General features: G+C 39.5%; 1 protein-coding gene across 17 annotated transcripts in view; it reads left to right on the top strand.

The window, feature by feature from the left end:
- The window catches only part of fryl (furry homolog, like), a 60,428-nt gene that overhangs the window by 284 nt on the left and 38,560 nt on the right, over positions 1–21,584 (top strand). For 4 of the 17 annotated variants that reach the window (XM_026305013.1, XM_026305009.1, XM_026305011.1 and 1 more), the window contains exons 1-2: positions 8,360–8,947; positions 10,445–10,510. In XM_026305013.1, coding sequence (XP_026160798.1) covers positions 8,713–8,947; positions 10,445–10,510 — 301 coding nt within the window. In that variant the 5' untranslated portion in view covers positions 8,360–8,712. Of the gene's footprint in view, positions 1–33; positions 93–4,124; positions 4,195–8,358; positions 8,948–10,444; positions 10,511–13,577; positions 13,986–14,093; positions 14,185–21,584 lie in introns of those variants that run through there. The other 13 variants (XM_026305012.2, XM_026305007.2, XM_026305006.2 and 10 more) reach the window with 10 other exon arrangements.

The raw sequence follows: 21,584 nt of genomic DNA, 5'->3' as shown, positions 1-21,584 counted from the left end.
GTGGTATCAAAATCGGCTGCCGGACCATGCTAAAGGACTTTGGCTCCCCTGCTAGTGTGAGTTCACCGCCTAGCTACCGTGCAACTTAAACCGTAAGCACCGACCTGATTCCTGTCGTCCTTAGCCTTATTTTCCTCACTGCCAGACAGCTAGCAGTGGACGTTGCTATCATCCTAACGCTAACGTTAACTCACAGGTGACAACTGGCTGCTCAGCTACATGAAGTTGCTGCTGCTTGCTAGCCTCCTGCTCAACATTAGCTAAGTTAGCACTTGGCTCAGTACAGTGTTAACACCGGGCTAGTTGCTAACCAGAAGCTACCACGAATGTTAGCCAGTTGATTTTTTTTCTTTATATATGTTTTCCCAGAGTGCATTATCAACAAAATAGTTTGTATTGTTTATCTGCAGTATCAGAATACCCCCCCCCCATACACACACACACACACATTTAAAATTGATTTAATGCAGCAGATTTATTTGGGGGCATTGAAGTTAAGTCTGTGCTATGCCGCATATATCTAAAAGTTTACAAGAGCTAAAGTTGAAGGGACAGCATAGTGGTCCTCATGCATTGGCACAACAGTGAGTCATTTTTGCATCAAACACTTCTCTGAAGACTCCATTCTCTCTATGCATAGTGCATCAGACATACAATGAAGCATTTGTTCATTTTCTGTAGAGACCCAAGCAGTGGCACTTGGATACAGGCAGAGAGGAATCTGGTCAGTCTGCTGTGTGGCCGGAGGTGGAGATGGGCAGACCCTTTCAGACAAGACACAGTGACAGAAGAGGAGTCAGTTTGTGTTCACTCAGAGCACAGTTTAAAGGAGAAAGGACTGTGCTCTGAGTAACAAGAGCTTTGTTGTGCATTTTTGCATGAAAAAGTTACAATAAAGTCTAGTAGATGTGCTGTAGGAGCCCACACATGTACAGTTTTTTTTTTCTTTTTTTTGGTTGGGTGTTAAGACAAAATTTAATTTTTGATAAGTTTTTATTTTGCTCCACTTTATTGTCAGTTGGCTGCTAGAGTTTAGCTAAAGTGAAGCTGTTAGGAAAGTGGTGCTGTTAAGAAGTGAGTTTAATCATGTTATATACAGTTCTGTACTAGCGCAGGTGTACTAGGCCACTGGACTTTGCAACCCTCTCATCTGCCAGGATAAGCCTCTGATGGCAGTACAGATGTGTACTGCATTCTCTTGTACACACACAAACTACAGGGAATCTCCTTAGATTGCCATCCATCTGTGATTATCTGAGCCATAATTCCCGTGAATTAGTGTGTTTGGTTTAATCTCGTAAGACATTAATGGCATTGAAGAGTATGGGGATGAAAAACCAAGCTCTGTAAAATGCCCCTGAGGTGGCCCCCTTACTAAGCTGCACTGTGGAGGATTAACTGTTAACTCAGCATTTCAGTGGTCGCTACAAAAACATTCTGCAACACAAAAAAACATTACAGCATTTAAGTTTCTTAATTTTTTTTTCATGCAACAGAACTTGCTTAACTATAATGCAAAAACACGGTTGTTTTGCAGTATTCAGTTTTTTGTGTGTCATATTATCAGCACCCAGCATAAACATTTTCCTTTTCCTAGCCTAGAACTTGGTTCTATGCTGTGTTATCATCTGGAGAGAGCGACAGGTGTCCTTCTTTACATTAGCTTGAAACTTACAATGGCAGAAAATATCTAATTCAAGTCAATTTTTTTCAGCACCTGCTTTTGATGCCCCTTGACTTGACTGAAAAGTTCTGATGTACTAACCAGTTCCTCTGCAAGCAGCCATCTTTATGGTCACATTGGCCTGCACTGCACAGCATTGCACCCCTCTCAAATTGTATCCATAGAGCATTTAAGATCTGAATGGTGTTGTAGTGCTCTTTCATTGTGTTTGAGGGAAATTAATTATTAAATGACTGAAATATTCACTATTCGAACCCAAAATGGGTGGGTGACAAAAATGAAAATAGATTTTCTTTATATTGAACTGCAGCCTACACAAGTGATTGTAATTTATAGATGAGTGATAGTCGGTTATTGTTTTGGAAAATTGCAGTGTCAGTATCTCTCTGACATTTATACAGTAAACTTCAGAAGTTTATTTCTCTTCCAAGTGTGATATTGTTTAAAGCACAACACCACTTACGATTTACATGTGGTTGGCATTGATTGCACTGAAGACTTGGCGTGACGTGGTGTACAATAAGGCCTGAGTCTAGCTAGAAATAACCTATAATTGAGCCCTGCTGAGGAAGATTATCCCTGGCTTTGAGAGAGAGGGTTAGAGCATAATTGATGTTTGGGTCTGCCTTTTCCAAAGAAACCACCCTGTCTTTGCCCTCAAGATGTCCTCAGCTGAATTACTACCATGCCTAGATCCACTGATGGCACATTGATGGCTCATATTTTCTTGTTAACATGATAAAGGTAAGAGGAATATCTGTTCATGCATGCAAAAGGTGTTTGTTTTCATACTTCCCTTTTGCAGTCGGAAGGAGCCAGTAATGTTTCCGCACAAGAAGTAGTGATTACGACAGGCTAGGCCTGTCATTTAGTGTTTTAGAGAACCAAATATAGACTGTGCACTTGTGATTCTTTTGTAAGGTGTATGTGAAAAACTGTACAAAACATTCAGTGGCACAGATTTGTCTCTGTCAGGGTTATCTCCTGTATCTGGGATGGACTATCAGCCTCCTATTTGCCGGAATCCTTGCAGTGTGATGGAGTGCTATTAGGCTCAATGAAATCAAGTTAATGATAGAACAGACCAGGTCTGCCCTGCTGACCTTTAGCTCGTCTTGTGTTGCGGTCACATCAAAATATACAAGGTGTGAACTCCTTAAACTTACACTGATCTGCTCTAATTTGTTAGAAGAATTAGGCAGCTATGTTGAGATGGATCTTTTAGCCCTGCCAGTAGTTAAATATAGCGCAGGAGCTTGGTGTGTGGCTGTATTTGCTACAGCGTTCAGGACGTGCGCAGGGTTTGGCTTACCGTTTTTCTGTGGTCACACTTTTTTTGTTTTTTGGAGTCGCTGAGTTGGAACAGGAAGTCAGATGTATTATTCACAAGCCTGTCAGCATGAGAAGCAAGTGATAGCGTCTGAGAAATTTTTTTTCTGTCGCACTTGTGGTGGGTGGGATGAGTTAAGTGATAGTATGTCAGTGTTGCATGACTTTTAGGCTGTTAAGGGTTGTGTTTTGCCTCTAGCTACACTGACATGTTCTCACCATTTGTCCACAGTGCTAAAGTGGAAGTTCTCACACTTGAGCTTCTCTGGCTGCTGTGTGACTCAGTGGCTTGTTCTTCCTTCCTTTGTTTGATTACATATTGATAATGGCTACAGGTTTTATACTTATGAATTTACGCTTTCACTTATGTTAGTGTAATGTCACTGGCATGACTCTGCCCTTCTCTTTTTAAAAATAAATGTTTTTTAAAACCCTGCACTCCACTCTGAGGCAGAATGATGATGACTGGATATAAGATTACCTGACTATAAAAGGAGCCCTTTTCAGCCACTATGATGATAAACTAGAAGTAAAGTGGAGTTGTGGAGGCTCTCATCACTTATGTAACTTCCTCTTGGATGTAGTGGGTAATCTTCAGATTATTACTCCTTTTAGGAGGAGGTTTTAATCCTGTCCCAGTACAGCACAAACTAAGCTGAAGCCAACTTTGCCGTGACCATGACTGGACTGTCCAGCCGCATACCACCAATTCAGCAATTAGGATACACAGGATGTTGTTCTGTGTCATAGCAAAGCATTACCAAACAAGAGTACAAGACATCAACTTTGAATCAAGTCTATGAAATGTGTGAGGGACTGAAATAAGGTGCGCAGACTGCCATTCCCTCAAGGTGGTTTCCTGTGTTAGCAAGAAAAGTTTAAGGCATGAGTATTGAAAGACAGAATGAATTTTGAAAGAATTGAAATTGAAAACTATTTGCATGGCTGCAGGTTATGCTAATGTTAATGGTTTTCTCACCAGTCAAACTTTAATTAGATCAAATTTCAGGTTCATGGGGAATATTTTTGTGCTTAGAAGTACAATGATGTTGGCTTGTGTTAGATTTGTTTCAACTGCTGTTAAACATAATTTCTGTGCTTTCTATTTCAGATTCTTGTGTAGTGAAACTGTGGATCCCCCTTTCTTTCTCCACTTCCAGCCCATGCTCTATGGCCTTAAGGTACGCCACACAAGTTAAGTTGGTTGTGTTCTTCTGTGTGCTGTGGTTTAGGTCTTACTGCAACTGCATGCTAAGCAGTGTGGGAATGAGCGGTGTGTTGGAGTAATCTCTTTGTTTTGCTGAATTCTGAAAGTAGCACAGCAGATTTTTTTGAGTCTTTTGTAGCATATCTCACACTATCTCTATTTAGGTAGAGTCTAAGTGATACTTACCCTGTGTGTAGCTTACATTATAACTTTTATCAGATGTACAGTATGTTCAACATACTGAGGGAGGCTGGTGGCTCTTCCCTGTTTCACACAAAGCAAAAGCTGTTTTGTATACCTGTGTTTGCATGTAAGTGGGTCAATATTGTGACTTGTTTGTTTTTATAAAAACAACCAATCTCGTAAGATTTTAAAAACATCTGTGTGAAAATCAGTTGATTAGATTAATATCCAATGCAATTAGTTTTCCTCACAAAGGACAGAGTAAAACATTATGCCAGATAAAACTTAAGGAATGGCATGCCTGTCACCATTGGTTAATCATGACAAAAAAAAAAAAACAGGAAGGAAAATACCTCATGTTGATTAATGTCACATTAGAATGACTTTTACCCGAGTTATCTGTCTCTTTCCAAAAGTGACTTTATGTGACTGCTATTCAGGTTGCCGTCAAACTGCCAACACTTTACATTTCTAGTTATCTGTCAGTATCATCGAGTGGCACATTATGTTGGTTGGTTCAGTGCATAAAAGCCCACAGGTAGAATATGTTGTAGTATTGGGCTAGTTATACCGTTGAAGGCTTTTTATGTTTCAGTTTTTGCAGTATCATTTCCCTATCATTTAAGATATCAGATATCATTTAAGTAATCATTAAAAGGTAAATATGTTGTGTGTGATCTCACTAGAGGATTCTTTAAGAACTGCGATATAAGTTTGACTGTAGTGGTCAGACTTGTTTCTTGACGGCCCTCTTGATCTGATGATGTAAAACTTACCAGTGTACACTTCTGAAACTTGGCAAGACTAGAACAAAAAGTTGTACGGACGTAAGCAAGTGCAGTATCTCAGAAACTGTCAGAATGACTATAACTGTTGCAAACGGTTAGTAGCACAGTTTCCATGTTAAAAAGACGTATGCGTGTCTTTCAAGTGGTGCGTTTGTTGTGGTAAACTCTGGTGTACATACATGTACAAAGTAAATATGCAGACAATTTCATTTTGAGTTTATCAGCTGAATCAATAGACAATGCTGTAATTTTCTATAGATAAACTAATGGAATTCAATCATGAACTGTTTTTGAAGAAGGAACAAATTAAATTGTTTATGTCATGTTACCCTTAAAGATATAATTTCGGTAACATGGCACTGGAGACTTAAACTTAAACGCATCTGCAAAAATGTTGCTTTATGACTGCAGGACTCCAGCTTGTCATGGTAGTGTGGGTGCATGCACCATTAGGGGGCAGTGCAACATTGTTATGATGTTCAGTTTACCTGACAGACATGGCCCTGTTTACTGACATCCAGTGGTGGAGTAGCAATTCAGATATATGCATGCCCAGAGTCATCAAAATGACTGTATGGCTTAAATGGCTTGGTGCTGACACCCCCCCCCCCCGTCGCAGACTTCGACTTCTGGACCCCAGCCCGGTAGTTTTCCTGTTTTCTCCTGCTTGAAAGCAGAACAAGCCTGAGACGGGTGGACCTGAGAACGGCATAGGAACGCTGCACATTGTTCCCAGAGCTTCCTCTTCCACATTCCTGGGCTGATTGGGATCTGGGCCTCCCTTGCATGGGTATTGTTCTAATGCAACAGCACCACAGACCTGGCCCCAGCAAACCACAGCCGCCTCAACTGACCATTGTGATGCTCAGGCCGAGTTATGGCTATCTTTGCCTTATCGGTCAGCCTTTCTCTCTGACTCATTCAGTGATTCTTACAAGGATCTGCTGCCTTAACCTCTCAGCATCTTTGCTTAGGCATTATTCTTGCACCATTCCAAAAAATGCCTTACAAGTTCATTTTTTCTTTTTTGTGCTTGATAGATCAAATTTTTTCCATGTTATTGGCCAACATAATAATAGTTGGTGCAATATTGTCCCTGTAACTCTTTTTCCTGTTTTTTCATCATCATTAGAGTCCAGATCACTCAGTGTGGTAGTTTGGATTGAGCTCTGGGTTCTCTCATCATAACTAGAATGAGTTAGGCAATAACAAGTGAGGTCAGACACACATAAATGTTCTTTGCATGCTCAATCTGAAGAAGTGTTTAGCCAGCTCTAACAAGCATATTGGTGATTTGCCATCAGATCCTGCAGAACATCGAGCTTTTTGCTTTTTCCTCAGCAATTTGGAACTTTTCAGTATGTTTCATTAACTTGTTTGCTTTGTGTGTTTTCTACCAGCTGGCCTCCAGAGGGCAGAGTTTTTGTAAACTTGTGGCACTGCATTTATTACTGCATTTTCCCCTCTTTGCTTAATCTTCATTCTCTTTTTGGTGCTAGATTAAAGTAATAAAACTGTACTGTTGTTGTATATTATTTTCAGAAATCACATGGGTAAAATAGAGAGAGGGGATTTTTCTTTTACTTCCCCTCTCTGACTCTTGAGATATATTTGTAAACTGAAACCATTACATCATCTCACTAACATTTTCACATATTGCAGTAAGGGATGTAAGAAGTGCCATACAATACATTTAGCCATAGTGTCTGTACCCTATTAAGTATTTGTCTGTGAAGGAGGTACTTGGGCATGAAGACATGAATTATAGTTGTTTGAGATGTTGTTATATTGTGCTTTCAATATAGTTAATACCTCCTTAACAGCATAATGTTATCCATATTACATGACTTACCAAAACTGTTACAGTCCAAACCACAATGGCTCATATTGAAATATTTACACTAGAATTTAATTAGACAATATGTTGGTCTTTTGATTCTATTTTTTTTTTTTTTTTTGTCTCATCTAGAAATTGCATAGATTACTTCATTTTGTTCTTGGCAAAGCACAAAAGAGTCTAAAAAACTACTGTTTAACTTAACTATTTGTTACATCAGTTTGCAAATGTATGTCTAATATTCTAGCACTGAAACTATTAGTTGATTGATCAAGTTTGGGTGCTCAGTGGAAAAATAATCTGCAGTCATCATTTTGGTAATTGATTAATAATTGAAGTCATAACTAACGGAAATTAGCTCCATATTCTCAGTTGTATTTGCTGTTTTTCTTTGTGAACTTTTTGTTGATTGATCGGCATTGGGTTTTAGAAAATGGATGAGCCTTTTAGTCTTTTCTCACAATCTTAGACCAAACAATTAGAAGAAGAATGCATCAAAGAATGCAGCTTTTATGTTTTTATCTATTTAATTGATTCTGTTGCATTACCTTATTGCTTTATTGTGGTGCATAGTTAATGATGAGTCTGTAGAAAATATATAAAGGTGCTTTAACAGTTTGGTGCACACTGGTGCTACAGTCATCTTTAATTTTTGTGTAGCTTTGTACTTGTACTGAAGACTGACTGTGTTTGTGCTTGGATCGCTTATAAATTTTTTGCACTCAGTCCATGAAAAAAAGCAAATAGTTGATTTCTTTAGTCAGTGAGCTTTTATAAGCGTCAGCACAGTGTAGTCCCTCCTACTCCTCAGCTGGGGATATTTGGAAGGGTCTGAGTTTACTGCAGGTACAGGCTGTGCAGCCAAGCAGAGCACAGCAGTCTGTCATCACCGTTTCACAGACTCCATCACTTTTGCTCTTCCTACTTCTCTTCATTGTAGGTCAGCACAGTCAAGCAGAAGTGACAGGGGGTGGGGGGTGGGGTCTTGTTCTGTGAGTTAGTTAGCAAGGAAGCAAACAAGCATTTGTGCTTGTGTATGAATGCTAACAAGAAACATCATTTTGATAAGGGCTATCAGCAAATGCAGCCAGCTCCATGCAGCTTTCCTATTTCTTATAGTGCCTGTCAATCTTCTTCCTCCTCTCTTGGCGAGCAACACAGGGCAACAGGGTGTGGCTGGTGTCTTCTCTGTTGTGATTGGCTGGTGGCCTAGGCTTGTGTTATCTCCTGTGGAACATGTTTTAGTCCCACCCCAGATAGTGCCTGACACTCAAACATAGCCCTGCCTACTCAAAATTACATCACAACTTATGAAAAGTGCCATGTCTGTTTGCTTTCTTCGTTCACTGCGAGTAGAGAGGTTATGTTGCAGTGTAGGAAGTTTCTCACTCTATTGGCCTGCTACAATAAACAGCTTCTCCTATAGCAGTTAGTCCAGACAAACAGCTTTAGACAGCCTGGCAGGTAGTGTCTGTTCTGTAAGGGCAGCTCTCGGAGCCCACACATACAGACCATCACAGAGTGCATGTATTGCTGCTGTTTATAAGTACAGGGATTCTGCTGTTTACCAGCTTGACTGTAAATGGGGCAGAAGAGGCAAACAGGTAGTACGTATGAGAGAATGGCATGGCAAAGGCTACTGGACTGCGCACCAGAGTTAAAATTGGAATAAGTCTTGTCGAACATGGAATTTCTAAAGAGCCTGGTGCCGGCTGTGATCTCTGGGGAGGGGCCCACCGAGCATGGAGGAGCCTTACCTAGGGAGACAGGTCCACGGCTCCTTCGCATAAAACGAGTGGGCCTGCTTGCCATGGGACAGACCATTGATGAAGATCCAGTAGATCCGGTGATAGAGCTAGATTCAGGGATTCGCTCCTCCAGGCCTCCTCGTGGTAACCGAACCCACCTCAAAGGTACAGGTGACAACTGCATATTAATACAATAGTTAAATGTACTGATTGTGTGTTAATATCTACCAGTTGTACAGTGCTACAGAGTCCTGTGCATACACACACTGGTGTGGGGACTTTCCCTATATTTTACTGGTCCTCATTAAATTTCAGTGACACTTGTTGAATGTTAATGTCACAGCAATGCCTCAGTGCTCCACAATATTTACTGTATATGAAACTACAGAAATATACAGTAAAGGAAATGCGATATATATGGAAAAGTAACAGCATGATATAATTCACACCTTAGTTTGTCAAATGATTTTTTTTTATCAGTTTGAGTATTTGCCAACAGGAGAATGAATAGTCCGTTTCTATCCAATCATATAGGAAACATGTCACTATAAGAAATTAACCTTTCACCCAATTTGTAAATGCATTTGCCCACTGTTCCCATTAACCCAATTACCAGCAGCATCAGGCAGCTGTTTTCAGCAATTAATCTCTGCTTAAATGACCAGACGACAAATTGAACATCGAGCAAACTAAAAACTCAGCAATAGAGAGCAAAGTACAGTTAAAATCGCAGTAGCTTTGGGATTTTCAGGTGTGCATGTAAACTGCAACTACACAGCATTTTCGCTAACATGTTAACAACTTTACATGATAATATACAAAGACTGTGTGTTTGCAAGCTTGCTGTTGAATTTATTAATGCAGCTTTAAATCAGTATCATAGAACCTGTGGTAAATTGAAGTGTCTAACTCTTGTGTGTGGTCCTGTGATAAATATAGTTCATGTAACTTGCAGTTACATGACGTACATGTCCTGCAACACAAGACCATTGTCAAGACTATCATGTGCATATCTTCACAGTTTAGTCGATACAGCCTCACATCATGTTGCCTGATAGGTGTGCTGGTGAATTCAGCGGTATACCATTGCACATAGGGAAAAAAAATGCAAAACTCTAAATGGATATTAGACAGACTCAGTATGCGCAGTATTGGTATTAAGGAATTGTTTAAAGCTGTGTTGGTTCTAAAGCATATATTGTGCTGACATTGCTAATCCCCTGAAGTAGGTCTACTATTGTATGTATGGATACAGTAGTTAAAGGTTTAGTAGATGTGTATACACATACAAATTGTGTGTGTAGGCCAACCTGTTTGCACCAGCAGTGGGGTGATTACTTGTCATCAGTGTATTAGTATGGCTTTTCTGCAGTGCTGCCTGTCAGAGCATGCTTGCTGGCTGGTTACTCATGGCTAAAGCATGACTGAGCTCTCCCTGCTGCTGTACTCACCTGTGCTGTTAGCCAGCTAGCTAAGCTAACCCACAATACACTATAGTTTGGAGTTCTGGTGAGTTGTGAAGAGAAAATAAAGTTATTTTAGTTACTTATGTAACTTGTGTGTTTATGTTTAGATGTTAGAGCGATGTTGAAATTCATACATATAACAGAGAGTCGACTAGATTTGGCCAGTTGCGTTCAATTCTTTCATTTCTTTCTTTCCAACTAGGAAACATCCGTCACATTAGAAAAATCTCCTTTTTACATCATGCTGATGATGGCACAGGTCACAATGGTGAGTTATGTAATGCAAAAACCATAGTTGACAGATATATTAGAATGCTGTGTTCATACCTGGGGATAATTTTGCCCTGTGTTGAAATCAGAGCCAAGTGCCACTCCCCTGCTGCGGAACGCGCATAGCATGAGTTGGCTTTTAAGGTGGTGCAACTCTTTCTTTCTGTCATTTGTCTTTCTTTGCACCCAGTGACATCACCCAGTTGCTGGATGTACAGCTGAGTTTTATGGAAGGTTGTGATTGGGACTGTATTTGGTTACTGGGTGCAGCAGGTTTCCTGTTTGTGATTTGGGAGTGTTTGAAGCATGTGACTGAACATGAATTTGCACTGGAGGGTTGTACTCCTAACTGAAGACATGAATATGATTTCTGTCTGAACAGTCCGTAGGGTGTGTATCCAGACGGTCTGGACAAACTTAGTCATCAGTTTTCTTAAATGGTTATTAGCCAATTGTAGTGAAACAAACCCCATAATGGTGGAGTTAACTGTCCACTTAGTGGGAACATGGTGGCATAGCTGGGAAGACCAATGTCATGAATCATGGTTAGTGTTCTTTTTCTTAACAGCTCTCCCAGTAAATGCTCCTACAAAGTGAACAACTTGAAGACAGTTCATTTGAACAAGTGCTATGAGAAATGAGCTCCAATTCAGTTTTAATTGCTTGGTGAACTACTGTCATTCCATAGAGACTATATGCTTCTAACTTAAGACTTCTAACTTGCCTCTTGCATATGCAAATCTGAAAAATGAGTTTGCTTATTTTTAGCCTGACCAGGAAAAAAATTTTTTGTCCTTGGATTTGAATGTTTCTGTGCTGTTTTTTTTTTTTTTTTTTTTTTTAACAAAAAGCTATAGAGCATTTATATTTAGGAAGTTGACCACTACTAGAAAAATCTAGTCTAACCAGTTGAGGAATAGTTGGCTCCTGACTCAGGGACAGTGTGTGGGATGTGTGGATCCGTGCAGGTTACAGAGTTGTGCTGCATACCCAAACTGCTGTGAGGGATCTAAATAGCGTGTCCTCTGCAGCCCAAGCACCACTAGGGAGGTCAGGGATTGAATTACAGCTCCTATCGATTATTGTTCCCACCACTGCCCTTCAGAGAGGCCAGGACAGGAAATGCATCCTCCACCCTGTGGACTCCTGGGAGGAACGGCTCCCCTATATTGTCTGCAGCCAGGATGACTAACTGTCAGTCACTGCTCCCACTTTGTGAATGGAGCTACTATAACTTGCCCTGTACATTTAGTTTAGATTATTTAATCAGTGAGCTCTTCTTTCCAGGAAGTCCATTATAACGTTATTTGAAGTCCTCGGCTTACGTCAGCTCTGTTGGACAGTAGATCTTGGTCCTAATGTTCCCAGACACATGATGCTGTCAGTTATTACTCTGCATTCCTTAAACAATAAAGCTGGTTTACACAAAACAATCTCTGCAGTAGTCTCTGCATATTTGTATGTTGATTGGTTTTCTGAGAAGGATGATAATATAAACTCTGATTATTTTTCATAAAATGTACACATTCATCTCCTGTGAATCACTGCTGCCTTCCTGCCACAGCTGAAGATTCCTTACTCAAAGCTAGTTTTATACTGAAGTTATTCATTTTTGCAAAATTTTGTAACAAATGCTTATTCATTTTTGGACAGATATGAAGGTGACTAATGAAATATGTTTCCTAAAATTGCCAACTCTTTGTTTAATATAAAAGCTGTTAAACTATATTAGATTGAGATTTCTGTTCATCACCAAAGAAAAGTAACATTGAAATGTCTCTACATAATTTATGCACTGCACATAACTGTATCCAGCACTTCCAAGATGTCTTGAAGTGGAATAGAGCAATATTTAATTGCTGCAAATGTGCAATGGGACTGTAAAGTATTTGTGCTTGTTTATTCCAAGACAGTCTTGCAGTGGAAGACTGCATCAGGGTAGCACCAGCCAGGGCTTGACAAAGCATCTGCTTGTGTTGTTTGTTTGCAGTGAGCTCTGCCTCATTTTGCATAACTTGTGTAGTGGAGGACATGTGACAAAGGGAGAGACTGAGGGCGAGAGAGAAATGAAGACTAAACTAAAAGGACACAAAGAGCATTTGTCTTTCGCAGCCTTCCCCAGTGATGTTCCCCTCTGAATATTTTGCTAGCAAACTTAATCCTGTGCTCAACTACAATTAGCTTGATGTCACTTAGGTCTGTTTTTAAGGCTCTGTGAGGACAGAAAAATTTACTATCCACACAAGATTGTAACATCACATTTGTCAGGTCTGTCTGTCACATTCATGCAAATACTAGTCACTAATGCATTATGTATTGCATTTGTGTATCATGCCATTTGCTATTATGCCTGGTAGCTTTTGGACAGAGCAGTGATGTAATGCATATGACTCCACTGGGTGTGAGCAGTTAGTGTAGCAAATAGATGAGCTGTGATTGGTGTGCCATGGTCTGTGGTTAGAAAGTGGTCAAAAGTTCCAGTAACACAATATTAGGTGTCTGTTTCTGTTAGTTTGAGCTTGTAAAATAATAGTTTAACTTATTCTTTCTGAAGACAGATGGGGAACAGTTCACTTTGTGTTGAAGATGATGATAAAGATGGGGTACATAAAATGTACAAATACTATATTTGTGTTATTTTGGGCCAGAGACCAAAATAGTGTACTCCCATATTCTATGTATCCTCCCTTTTTTCTTTTTCTCTTGCAACCTCCCTTTCTTTCCTTTTTCTCCTACTGCAGTCAGGAATGACGCATCAGTATTGCTGTGGAGCTTACAGGAAGTGTCGTTTTATAGGCGAGTGGAAAGGCAGCACAGTAGCGGCTCTGACATGCGTATGCGTTGCTGAACCACAGCCAGGGAACACTCGCAGCATTTTGATGACATCACCAGCCCCCACACTCTGCTCCCACCTCTCTCTGTTTGCTGTTGAAACAAGCTCTCTCTCACTCAGAGAAATGAGCAGGCTTCAGAAGAACAAGAGCTAGCTGGGGAGAGGAGGGGCTGCTCACAAGCAAATGGAGAGGGAGAGAGCTCTGGGGGGAGGCGCAGGGTGGCTGACAACACTAGCAGGCTAGGAGAGGAGACGGGAATATTGGTGTGCATTGTTAAGACTTCAGTAGTGTACTGTTCTGCTGCTGTTTTCTCTGCCATCAGGAGCAGAAGTTCTCACACAGTTTTGACTCGCCTTTTTGGATTTTTCTGCACTGAAAAGAGGATGAGAGACTGTGAATTGGCAAGCGGGCAGCAGGCACTGGAGTGGAATACTTCTCTAACTAGCAAGGCTATGCTCTCTTCTCCCTTCTCCCAGTCCAGTTATACTCTTCAGTAAACTAGGTGGCAGAGGAAACAAATTGGTAGAACAACTTCTTTCCTCAGCAGCTGCTCTCACTGTCATTCAGGATGCTGCATTTAACTAGCACCTGTGGAGGGTAGAGTTCAAGCAGGGAGCAGTAGAGCTGCAAGTGTTTGAGGTGAAAAGACTTTTATAAAGGTGTATATTTTCAAGAAGAGTGGAATGTTTGGTTTTTGTGAAATGAAAGTGACAGGAGATCTGTAAAAATTTGTGTCTTCTGGTGAAGCCTAATTTGGGAGCCACCATGCTGAGCCTGCAGGATTCGGTCTTCTTTGAGATCAGCATCAAATCTCTCCTGAAGTCTTGGAGTAGCAGCTGTGAGTAACTTTCCAAGCTTACACATGTTTATATATAACAATTTGCCACCAGAAATGTACTACACAGCCAGTCAACTGTGCAAAATTGTATATGAAAGCATGCAGTCATTGCTTGGACATTTCCTGGTTCCTCCCTGTGTAAGAAAAGTTGCTATTAATGCAGTTGCCAGGTGGACCGGTAATGTTTAGTCCAGGTTTAGCCTGGCACATTTGGTTTGCATGCACTTTGCAGTAATTAACCTATTCTCCTTGCTTATCATTTCACTGGCTCCTGGTTGTCCCATTGATAATGTTTCTATTGATGAGTGTCTGCTGATGCAGGTAGATTTGATGTACTGTTTCTTTAAAGGCACTGGCTCCTTCCAGCTTTCTATTACTCTTTCCATCGTTGTTTTTTATATTATAATAAATATCGCTTTCTCCAGTCTGCTTTAGCAGCACTCAACACACTTACACATTACTCCTGTCTTTTTCGCTCATATTTTTATAACCGTCCTCTCCCTTCCCTTTGGGGGAGCTAATATTTCCATACTGTTGATCTGTCTGCCCATATTACATCAGGAATCAAAAAGGTGCTGCTTTTTCAGTGTAATGGTGGACAAAGGTGGATGGCAAGCAGCAGTCTGAGCTGCTTAGCTGCTGCTAACTACACATAGACATTTGCATTTTTGGTAAGGTACATCTTGACTAGACACTTCAAACATTTAAGTGTAAGACATTTAAACTTGAGTGAAACATTTTAAACATGGCTTTCAAAAATAATGGCATGCATGCTTGTGTTTACATTTTAATTCTGGGCTATGGCATAAGGACTTAATAATAGGCATGCTATGGAAATCTTTGTGACTGCATTTGGATGTGTTTTGAATGTGTGTCCAGTATGAAAAACCTTGCTCGAAACAGTTTGAGGCTCAGAGAGCAGGACATTGCCTATAGTATGCCACTCTGCTGTTATTGCAGCCCCTCATCCACACAAACTCTGACCAGCTCTCTTGTCTGAAAGGAGACTGTTTAATTTCCCCTTTTTAGAGCTCAACATAGAGTACAGCAGTTTCAGAGAACATTCAGAACCATTCACTTTTTGGCACTTTAAAAGTATTGAAACTCCTTGCTTTGACATTTTAAATAGTGTTCAGGTACATCTTGTTTGCTCTAATTTTCCTTGTTGTATATAAAAGTAGATTGGAGTCATCACTTTTCATGTACTGTACAGAAAAATCCAGTACAACAGTCCACTTTTAACTCTGATCACAGTGTCCTTTCACAGTGCTGAAAGTTAATAGGTGACTTAAATTATACATCTTGATAAATTAATTATTCAAGTTGAAAATCTTTACTAATGTACTCTATATATAACCTGTTTGGAACAAAATTACATAACAGTGGTCAGTGGAACCCAAAATCATCAACACATGGAGGCTGTATTTAAAATCCCACTGAAAATCAAAGCAAAAAATGGAAATCACAGGCTCATTCAAGTTGCTTCAATTTCATCGCAGCAACTCACAATGTGACTCAGAAGTGTGTATGGCGTCCTGGTACTTCACAGCAGTCAGCATGCTGTTGGCTATGAGATGGAAGTCTGTGCAGCCCTCCAAGCATATGTATTTTCAGACCATCACTGACCCACCACCAAACCAGTCATACTCGATGTTACAGACAGCAAAACGTTCACCATGGCATCTCCAGAGTCACGCCAGTCCCATGTGCTCAGTGTGAACCTGCTCTCATCTGTAAAGAGAATGGGGCACCAGTGGTGAATTTGAGACTTTGCTGGGAGAAAGCTTCGTGTGACTGCATGTATAGATATGCCATGTAGGAGTAACTGGACTACCTGGGCAACTTGACTGCAGGTCCTGCCTCATGCTACCAGTAGAGACAAGGACACAAGCAAAGCACGAAACTTGAGAAGAGTCAGTCAGTAAGGATAAGAAGAGAGCGTTTGTCTGTGGCTACCACATGCAAAACCATTCCCTTTTTTGGTGGTTGTCTTTAAACTGACTTGTGAACTCTAGTGCCAGGTGAGGCAAAGGTTGTCAGAGTACAAACCAGACTTATCACAGGCTTAAGATATTTTATAGATGTTAATGAGAATATCTCATTAGCTTTCCCTGTGTTCTCCCTCAGTTACACATTGGCTTGTTGATAAGGGGATTGGAATGTCATACAAGCATGTTCAGTAAAGGGACAATTTAAGGTTTGTTTTAGATATGTGCAGCATGGTAACTAAGTAACTTCACTGTTTGGATTTTCTCTGGGAACAATATGCAGAACACTACTGATTATATAAGATTATATCAGAGATCTAGTGAGGTCCTAAAGCATTTGTAAAAATGCAGCTGTTTTCTAAACATTTTTTGTTAGTTCTTATTTTATTACTATTATCAAATTATTTGTTAGGTGGGTGAAGCTGGTTAATATGGGGACATATATATTTGACAGTTTTATTATCTCATACAGACTTTGACTAATTACCAGGGTTTCCCATGGTGTATCACGGCAGATGTGGGCTGCCTAAAATAAAGTGCTGCCACTGTTCAGGAGTCAGAATAAATGATTACACGTCAGTGAAATATTTTTAGCAGTAGTTTTAGTTTTAAGAGTGTGCCAATCCATAAAACAGATATATGTTGTTTTTTCATCATTTGAACTTATGGGAGCATGTAACTGTTGGACTGTTCCTTGGGGCATCCACATCATTTTATTTTGCTGCAATTGGAAAGACTTAACCATTTTAAGACCATACCCTGAAGTCCACTCTAATTTTGTAATGTCTAGTAGTGAGCTGTGGTCAGGAGTCTTGAATCAGTTGGGAATGAATTTTATCTTGTGCAATGACATATTTCTCAAACACTTGGAAAGCATTATTTTGAGCGCGGCAACTGTTGTTCTGCAAAAACCTGGATTCTCAATATTTCAGGGTGCTATTTTAAGCAGCCTCATCCTCGGATTACATACACTGAAGTAATCTGGATACCAGAAATTCTGATTCCTAACATTGGAAGAGGTCTTGTACAACATCGCTGTTCATTCACATTCTCAATGCCAACTTCAGCTAAGCTGTGATTCTTACCACTAAAAACAACAATTTTTGAGTAGTATTACTTTTTTAATCAGATTTTTGCAATTTATGCAATACATAAAATTACTTAGAACATCCAGTTTATATAGTGTTTTCAGCAAGATGTGCAGATGGTGAGGTAATACTTTGGCTCTATTGTTGAATCAGTTTTTGACTCATGACAGAGCATGCCTCTTATGCATATTGTTTTTTTAGTTTCCAAGTAGCAATTAGTCTTGCCTTATATCGTTTACATTCTTTTTTTTATTTGAAAGTGGTAATGGTGAGGAGTAAACCAGTAGTAACTCGTCAGAAACTGGGCATGTTGAGACACAATAGCAGAATTGGCACTGCCACACCACATGAACATTGGCAGTGATTCTTTTGTCTCTTGTAAAGAAATGGACGCACTCACGGCCCTGCATACCAACAGTATGTGTGTGTTTGTGCTGTTGTTTCTGGTTGTCCTGACAGGGGAAGTGAGCAGGCGTTTGGGAGGGCTTTATTTTAACTGTGATAAGGTGGAGTCACTGCTCTAATAGTTGTGTAATCCTGCGGTGTGCTCCATTTCCTAAGAACCACCATGAAATTCTGGCAAAGTGTGTTTTCTTATGTAGCACTTCAGCAGCAGCACACTAGTTCTTTCTATCAGAACTGCAATTGCAGTGCTGCTTCTTTTAAGCCAAAATGTGCTAAACCCCTAAGATACTAGTATTTGCTGGTGTAGAATACATTACTTCATTGTAAGACAGAGAAAACCAAAGCATGTTTTAGTTCTTTCAATATTTTTTTTTTTTTTAGTTGTAAATATTTTTGAATGCAGCACTGAAAACATCTAACAATAGAATCAGTCACAGAATAACACTGTGTTCATGAGGTAACTTTGAATTGAGGATGTAATCTTCCCAATTCCAGGAGTGTTTCTGGCTTTCCTTGAAAGGTTCCATGCAAAGCATGTCTGAACTTTTGCATTTACATTTGAATGGGAAGCCAAGGATGACCTTAAGGTCACAATTGAGTCATGAAAGTTTCATTTGGTACTTTTCCTGGACTAAGAAGTTTGGTAACAACTCTGTTTTTCAGTTATTTGTCAGGATTTGTGCAGTGAGGTCAACTTTGGAAGGAAATCATAATTTGGCATGCAACGAATGACTGGCATGTCCCATTGAGAATAAAAGAGGGAGGAAAGGCAGTGCAAAGACTTGGTCTAGCAAAGGATGCCTTTGCGTTTTTTCCCCCCCTCGTTTTGCTGTTAACTGAAAAAGTACAGTGTTGGGGTATTCTTTTCTGTGAACCAGTCAACAATCCAGCTGGCCCAGGGTAGGAGAGAAAAGAATGATGGGAGGTGGGGGGCGGGGGGCAAGGGGGTGCTAGAAACAGCACTGATTGGACATCAGGAGCTGGCTATGTGACGTCCTTGGGGGTGTTGGTGAAACACAGTAAACAAAGAGGGAAATGCTTGAAAGCCTCTCTGTGCTAGTGGACAACATGGCCACAACACAGCAAACACTTGCTATTACGCTGCCTCTGCCATCTCCCTACTTTCTTTTGTTCTGTAGAAAATAGATTATTAATTTATGATTAATCTTAACTAAATTACAGTATTACAATATAAAATGCAGTCTTAAAAGTTTTTCCATTTCATTTTATTTTAATCTGATTGAGAAGAAATGTTTGATATTGATAGATATTACTTAAAGTTACATTTCATTATCATAAGTGATCATGCCATACATTAACAATGTAAAATAAAACAATAAAAACAAACAATAAAAATGGCAAATGTAATGGTGATTTGCCAGACATTTGTTTCTGTTATGATAATGATATATGTTTAGTTCAAGGAATAATTGATCAAATGAGAAAGATTACAATTTGTTGCTTACATTGTGTAGTTTAGTGTCATTTGTAATAACAAATATATTTGTTTTGAGTAGGTGTCTGCTTTCCAGCAGATTCAACACCACAGTTTAATGCAACACCACATTCACCAGCTGGTTTGGAGTATCCAAGTACTCTGAATACCAGACTGTCAGTATCGAGTGTAGAGTGTAACAGTTGAGTATGGCATCACATAAGCATACATTACACGTTTAACATTTTGTTAAACAGAAAGCTTTATATGCTGGGTGTGAATGTTTTTCCTCAAATGAAAAATGTCTTTTTACTGCACTTCTGCTCCTCAGTGGTATTCAAACTATTCAGAATGCACAAATGTTTCTGTGACAACCAGGAAGAAACAGATCAAGGCTTTTCCTGGGAGGGAATGAGGTAAAGGGTCAGTTCACTACTGGCTGTCCACTTGGCTGGACTGGAACCATTGTGGGCTAGAGTGGAAGTGTCCCAGCTGTAATATACATTTCAAGAGCTCTGTTTATTGTTTTGTAGCAACATGGCTTTGAATAGACAGGAACTTGGTTTTCTGAGGTTGTACCAAAACCAAACCTATAAGATTTTCTTATACTATTTGAATAGGATGGCCAAATGATCTTTATGCAAATGTGCAGAGTGTTTTGGGTTCTCCTAATGACCCTAGATTAATTTGTTTGAGAAAGCCAGTCTAAATAATTAGGTAGTTCTGAGGATATTCAGTTTTATAGTTTACTTTTCTCACCATTGAAAGGAAACTGTAAAAAATGATCATTTGATTGTGGTGTTATGTTGAATATACAGCATTTTATGTGATTCAGCTAGATCCATATGATAGAATGAAAAGCCCAGTTGCTTCTTTGCTGCAACAAAATTTGTTAACATTGACAGTTCACCTAGGAATCATGTAATCCTTGGCCACCATGACTAATTTGCATTTGCACCAATGTTTTTCTGTGGTAAAAATCCAAATCCAAAAACAACGTCATCCCTTAAACACTTGGTAGTAGGCTGCATTAAACCTTGGTTGAATGTTTTGCATAAGTGCTGAACCAAGGACATTATTATTTCTACTACATGCGCTAGGGTTGAGTGATTAAAATAATTCACAAAATGTTCCCATGATAATTAAATTAAACTGATGAGTAATTTTTGTGTCTATTCTGCACAATCATTTGATTGGAGCTGACACACATTGGCCCCAAGTGAGGAAGACACACATTTTATTGAAAAGTTTCATAGCGTCAGGTGTCCATTGAGGATATTGTGGGTAAAACCCTGTGATGTGAAAGTGGCTCAGATTTCTAAAGCTGTATAAACACTATATTGGCAACCTGCAGATTAAAGACAGAAAGCACAAAGCCTTTTGGACCATTTGAAAAAGTAAAGCTACCATTCTGGTATACAGACAACCAAACTGCGCTCCTGAACAGCAGCAGTAGCACACAAGCTTTCTAACAAGGCTGTTGTGGTGACGTTATCTTACACCCCAGCAACCCCTGCCTGCATTTCTGTTACCTGATATGCGAAGAGCTCAAAAGGAAGCATGGACACAGAGTACAGTTTCATATTTTATAGATTAGTAGCTATATGATGCCGTTTAGCATGTTGGAAAACACATAGTATGTATTCTTGTGATATAACAAACACCTTGAATGTGTCTCATTCCTTGTTTGTGCTATTAAATGTACATTGAGAATAATCAATATTTATCAAACTGAAAAAATGTATCAGGGTAATATTTTTGGATCATGTATATGTATTTAAACGCAATGAAATTTCATTAGTCAGCGTAATATCTCGCCTTCAATAATATTTATACTTTTTAATGTTGCACACACAAACATTTATCATCTTAAATTTCTTTCTATCAGTTGATATTCAGATTACTGTTCCCTTTAACCTTCTATAAGGCAGATCAAATGAAAAATGTACAGACAGATTTGCTGATAAACCTCCAGACTAAAAAGGACAAAGCATGGCAGATTTGGCAACAATCTCTCAGTAGTGCAAAGACATGCTGTGACTTTTTTTTTTTTAATACCTTGTGCAACTCCTCCGCTTCTACATTCCTACTAAGGACAGCTGTGTTCACCAGAGGTTTCATGACCAGGGCTGACGGTTACTAGCATTGTGCCCTCAACCCAGGAAAGCCTTTCTAGTTTGTTTCTTAGATAAATGAAATGGCCAGTTGTTAAGAAACATCATGCTTATTAGATTTTATTGTGTATTTACATATTGTAGACTTGTACCGACAAATTGTGTCTTGAGACTTTTTAGCGTCAGCTGTTGTTGTTTAATCTCTATGGTGATAAATATTTCAAATAGGTAGAAGATATTTATGATAGACATGAAAGCATTATAACCACTGTTTTAGCTAAAAAGTAGTTAAGAAGTTGAATTAAATGTGCTTTACACTAATTTATAGTACAGTGTGCTTACAGTGCTCCAGCAGTGCTGATTGATGTAG

The sequence above is a fragment of the Mastacembelus armatus genome, chromosome 4, assembly GCF_900324485.2.
Source record: "Mastacembelus armatus chromosome 4, fMasArm1.2, whole genome shotgun sequence".
NCBI classification, from domain to species: domain Eukaryota; kingdom Metazoa; phylum Chordata; class Actinopteri; order Synbranchiformes; family Mastacembelidae; genus Mastacembelus; species Mastacembelus armatus.
Note: the sequence above shows the minus strand (reverse complement) of the source record. Positions and strands in the feature narration are given on the sequence as shown.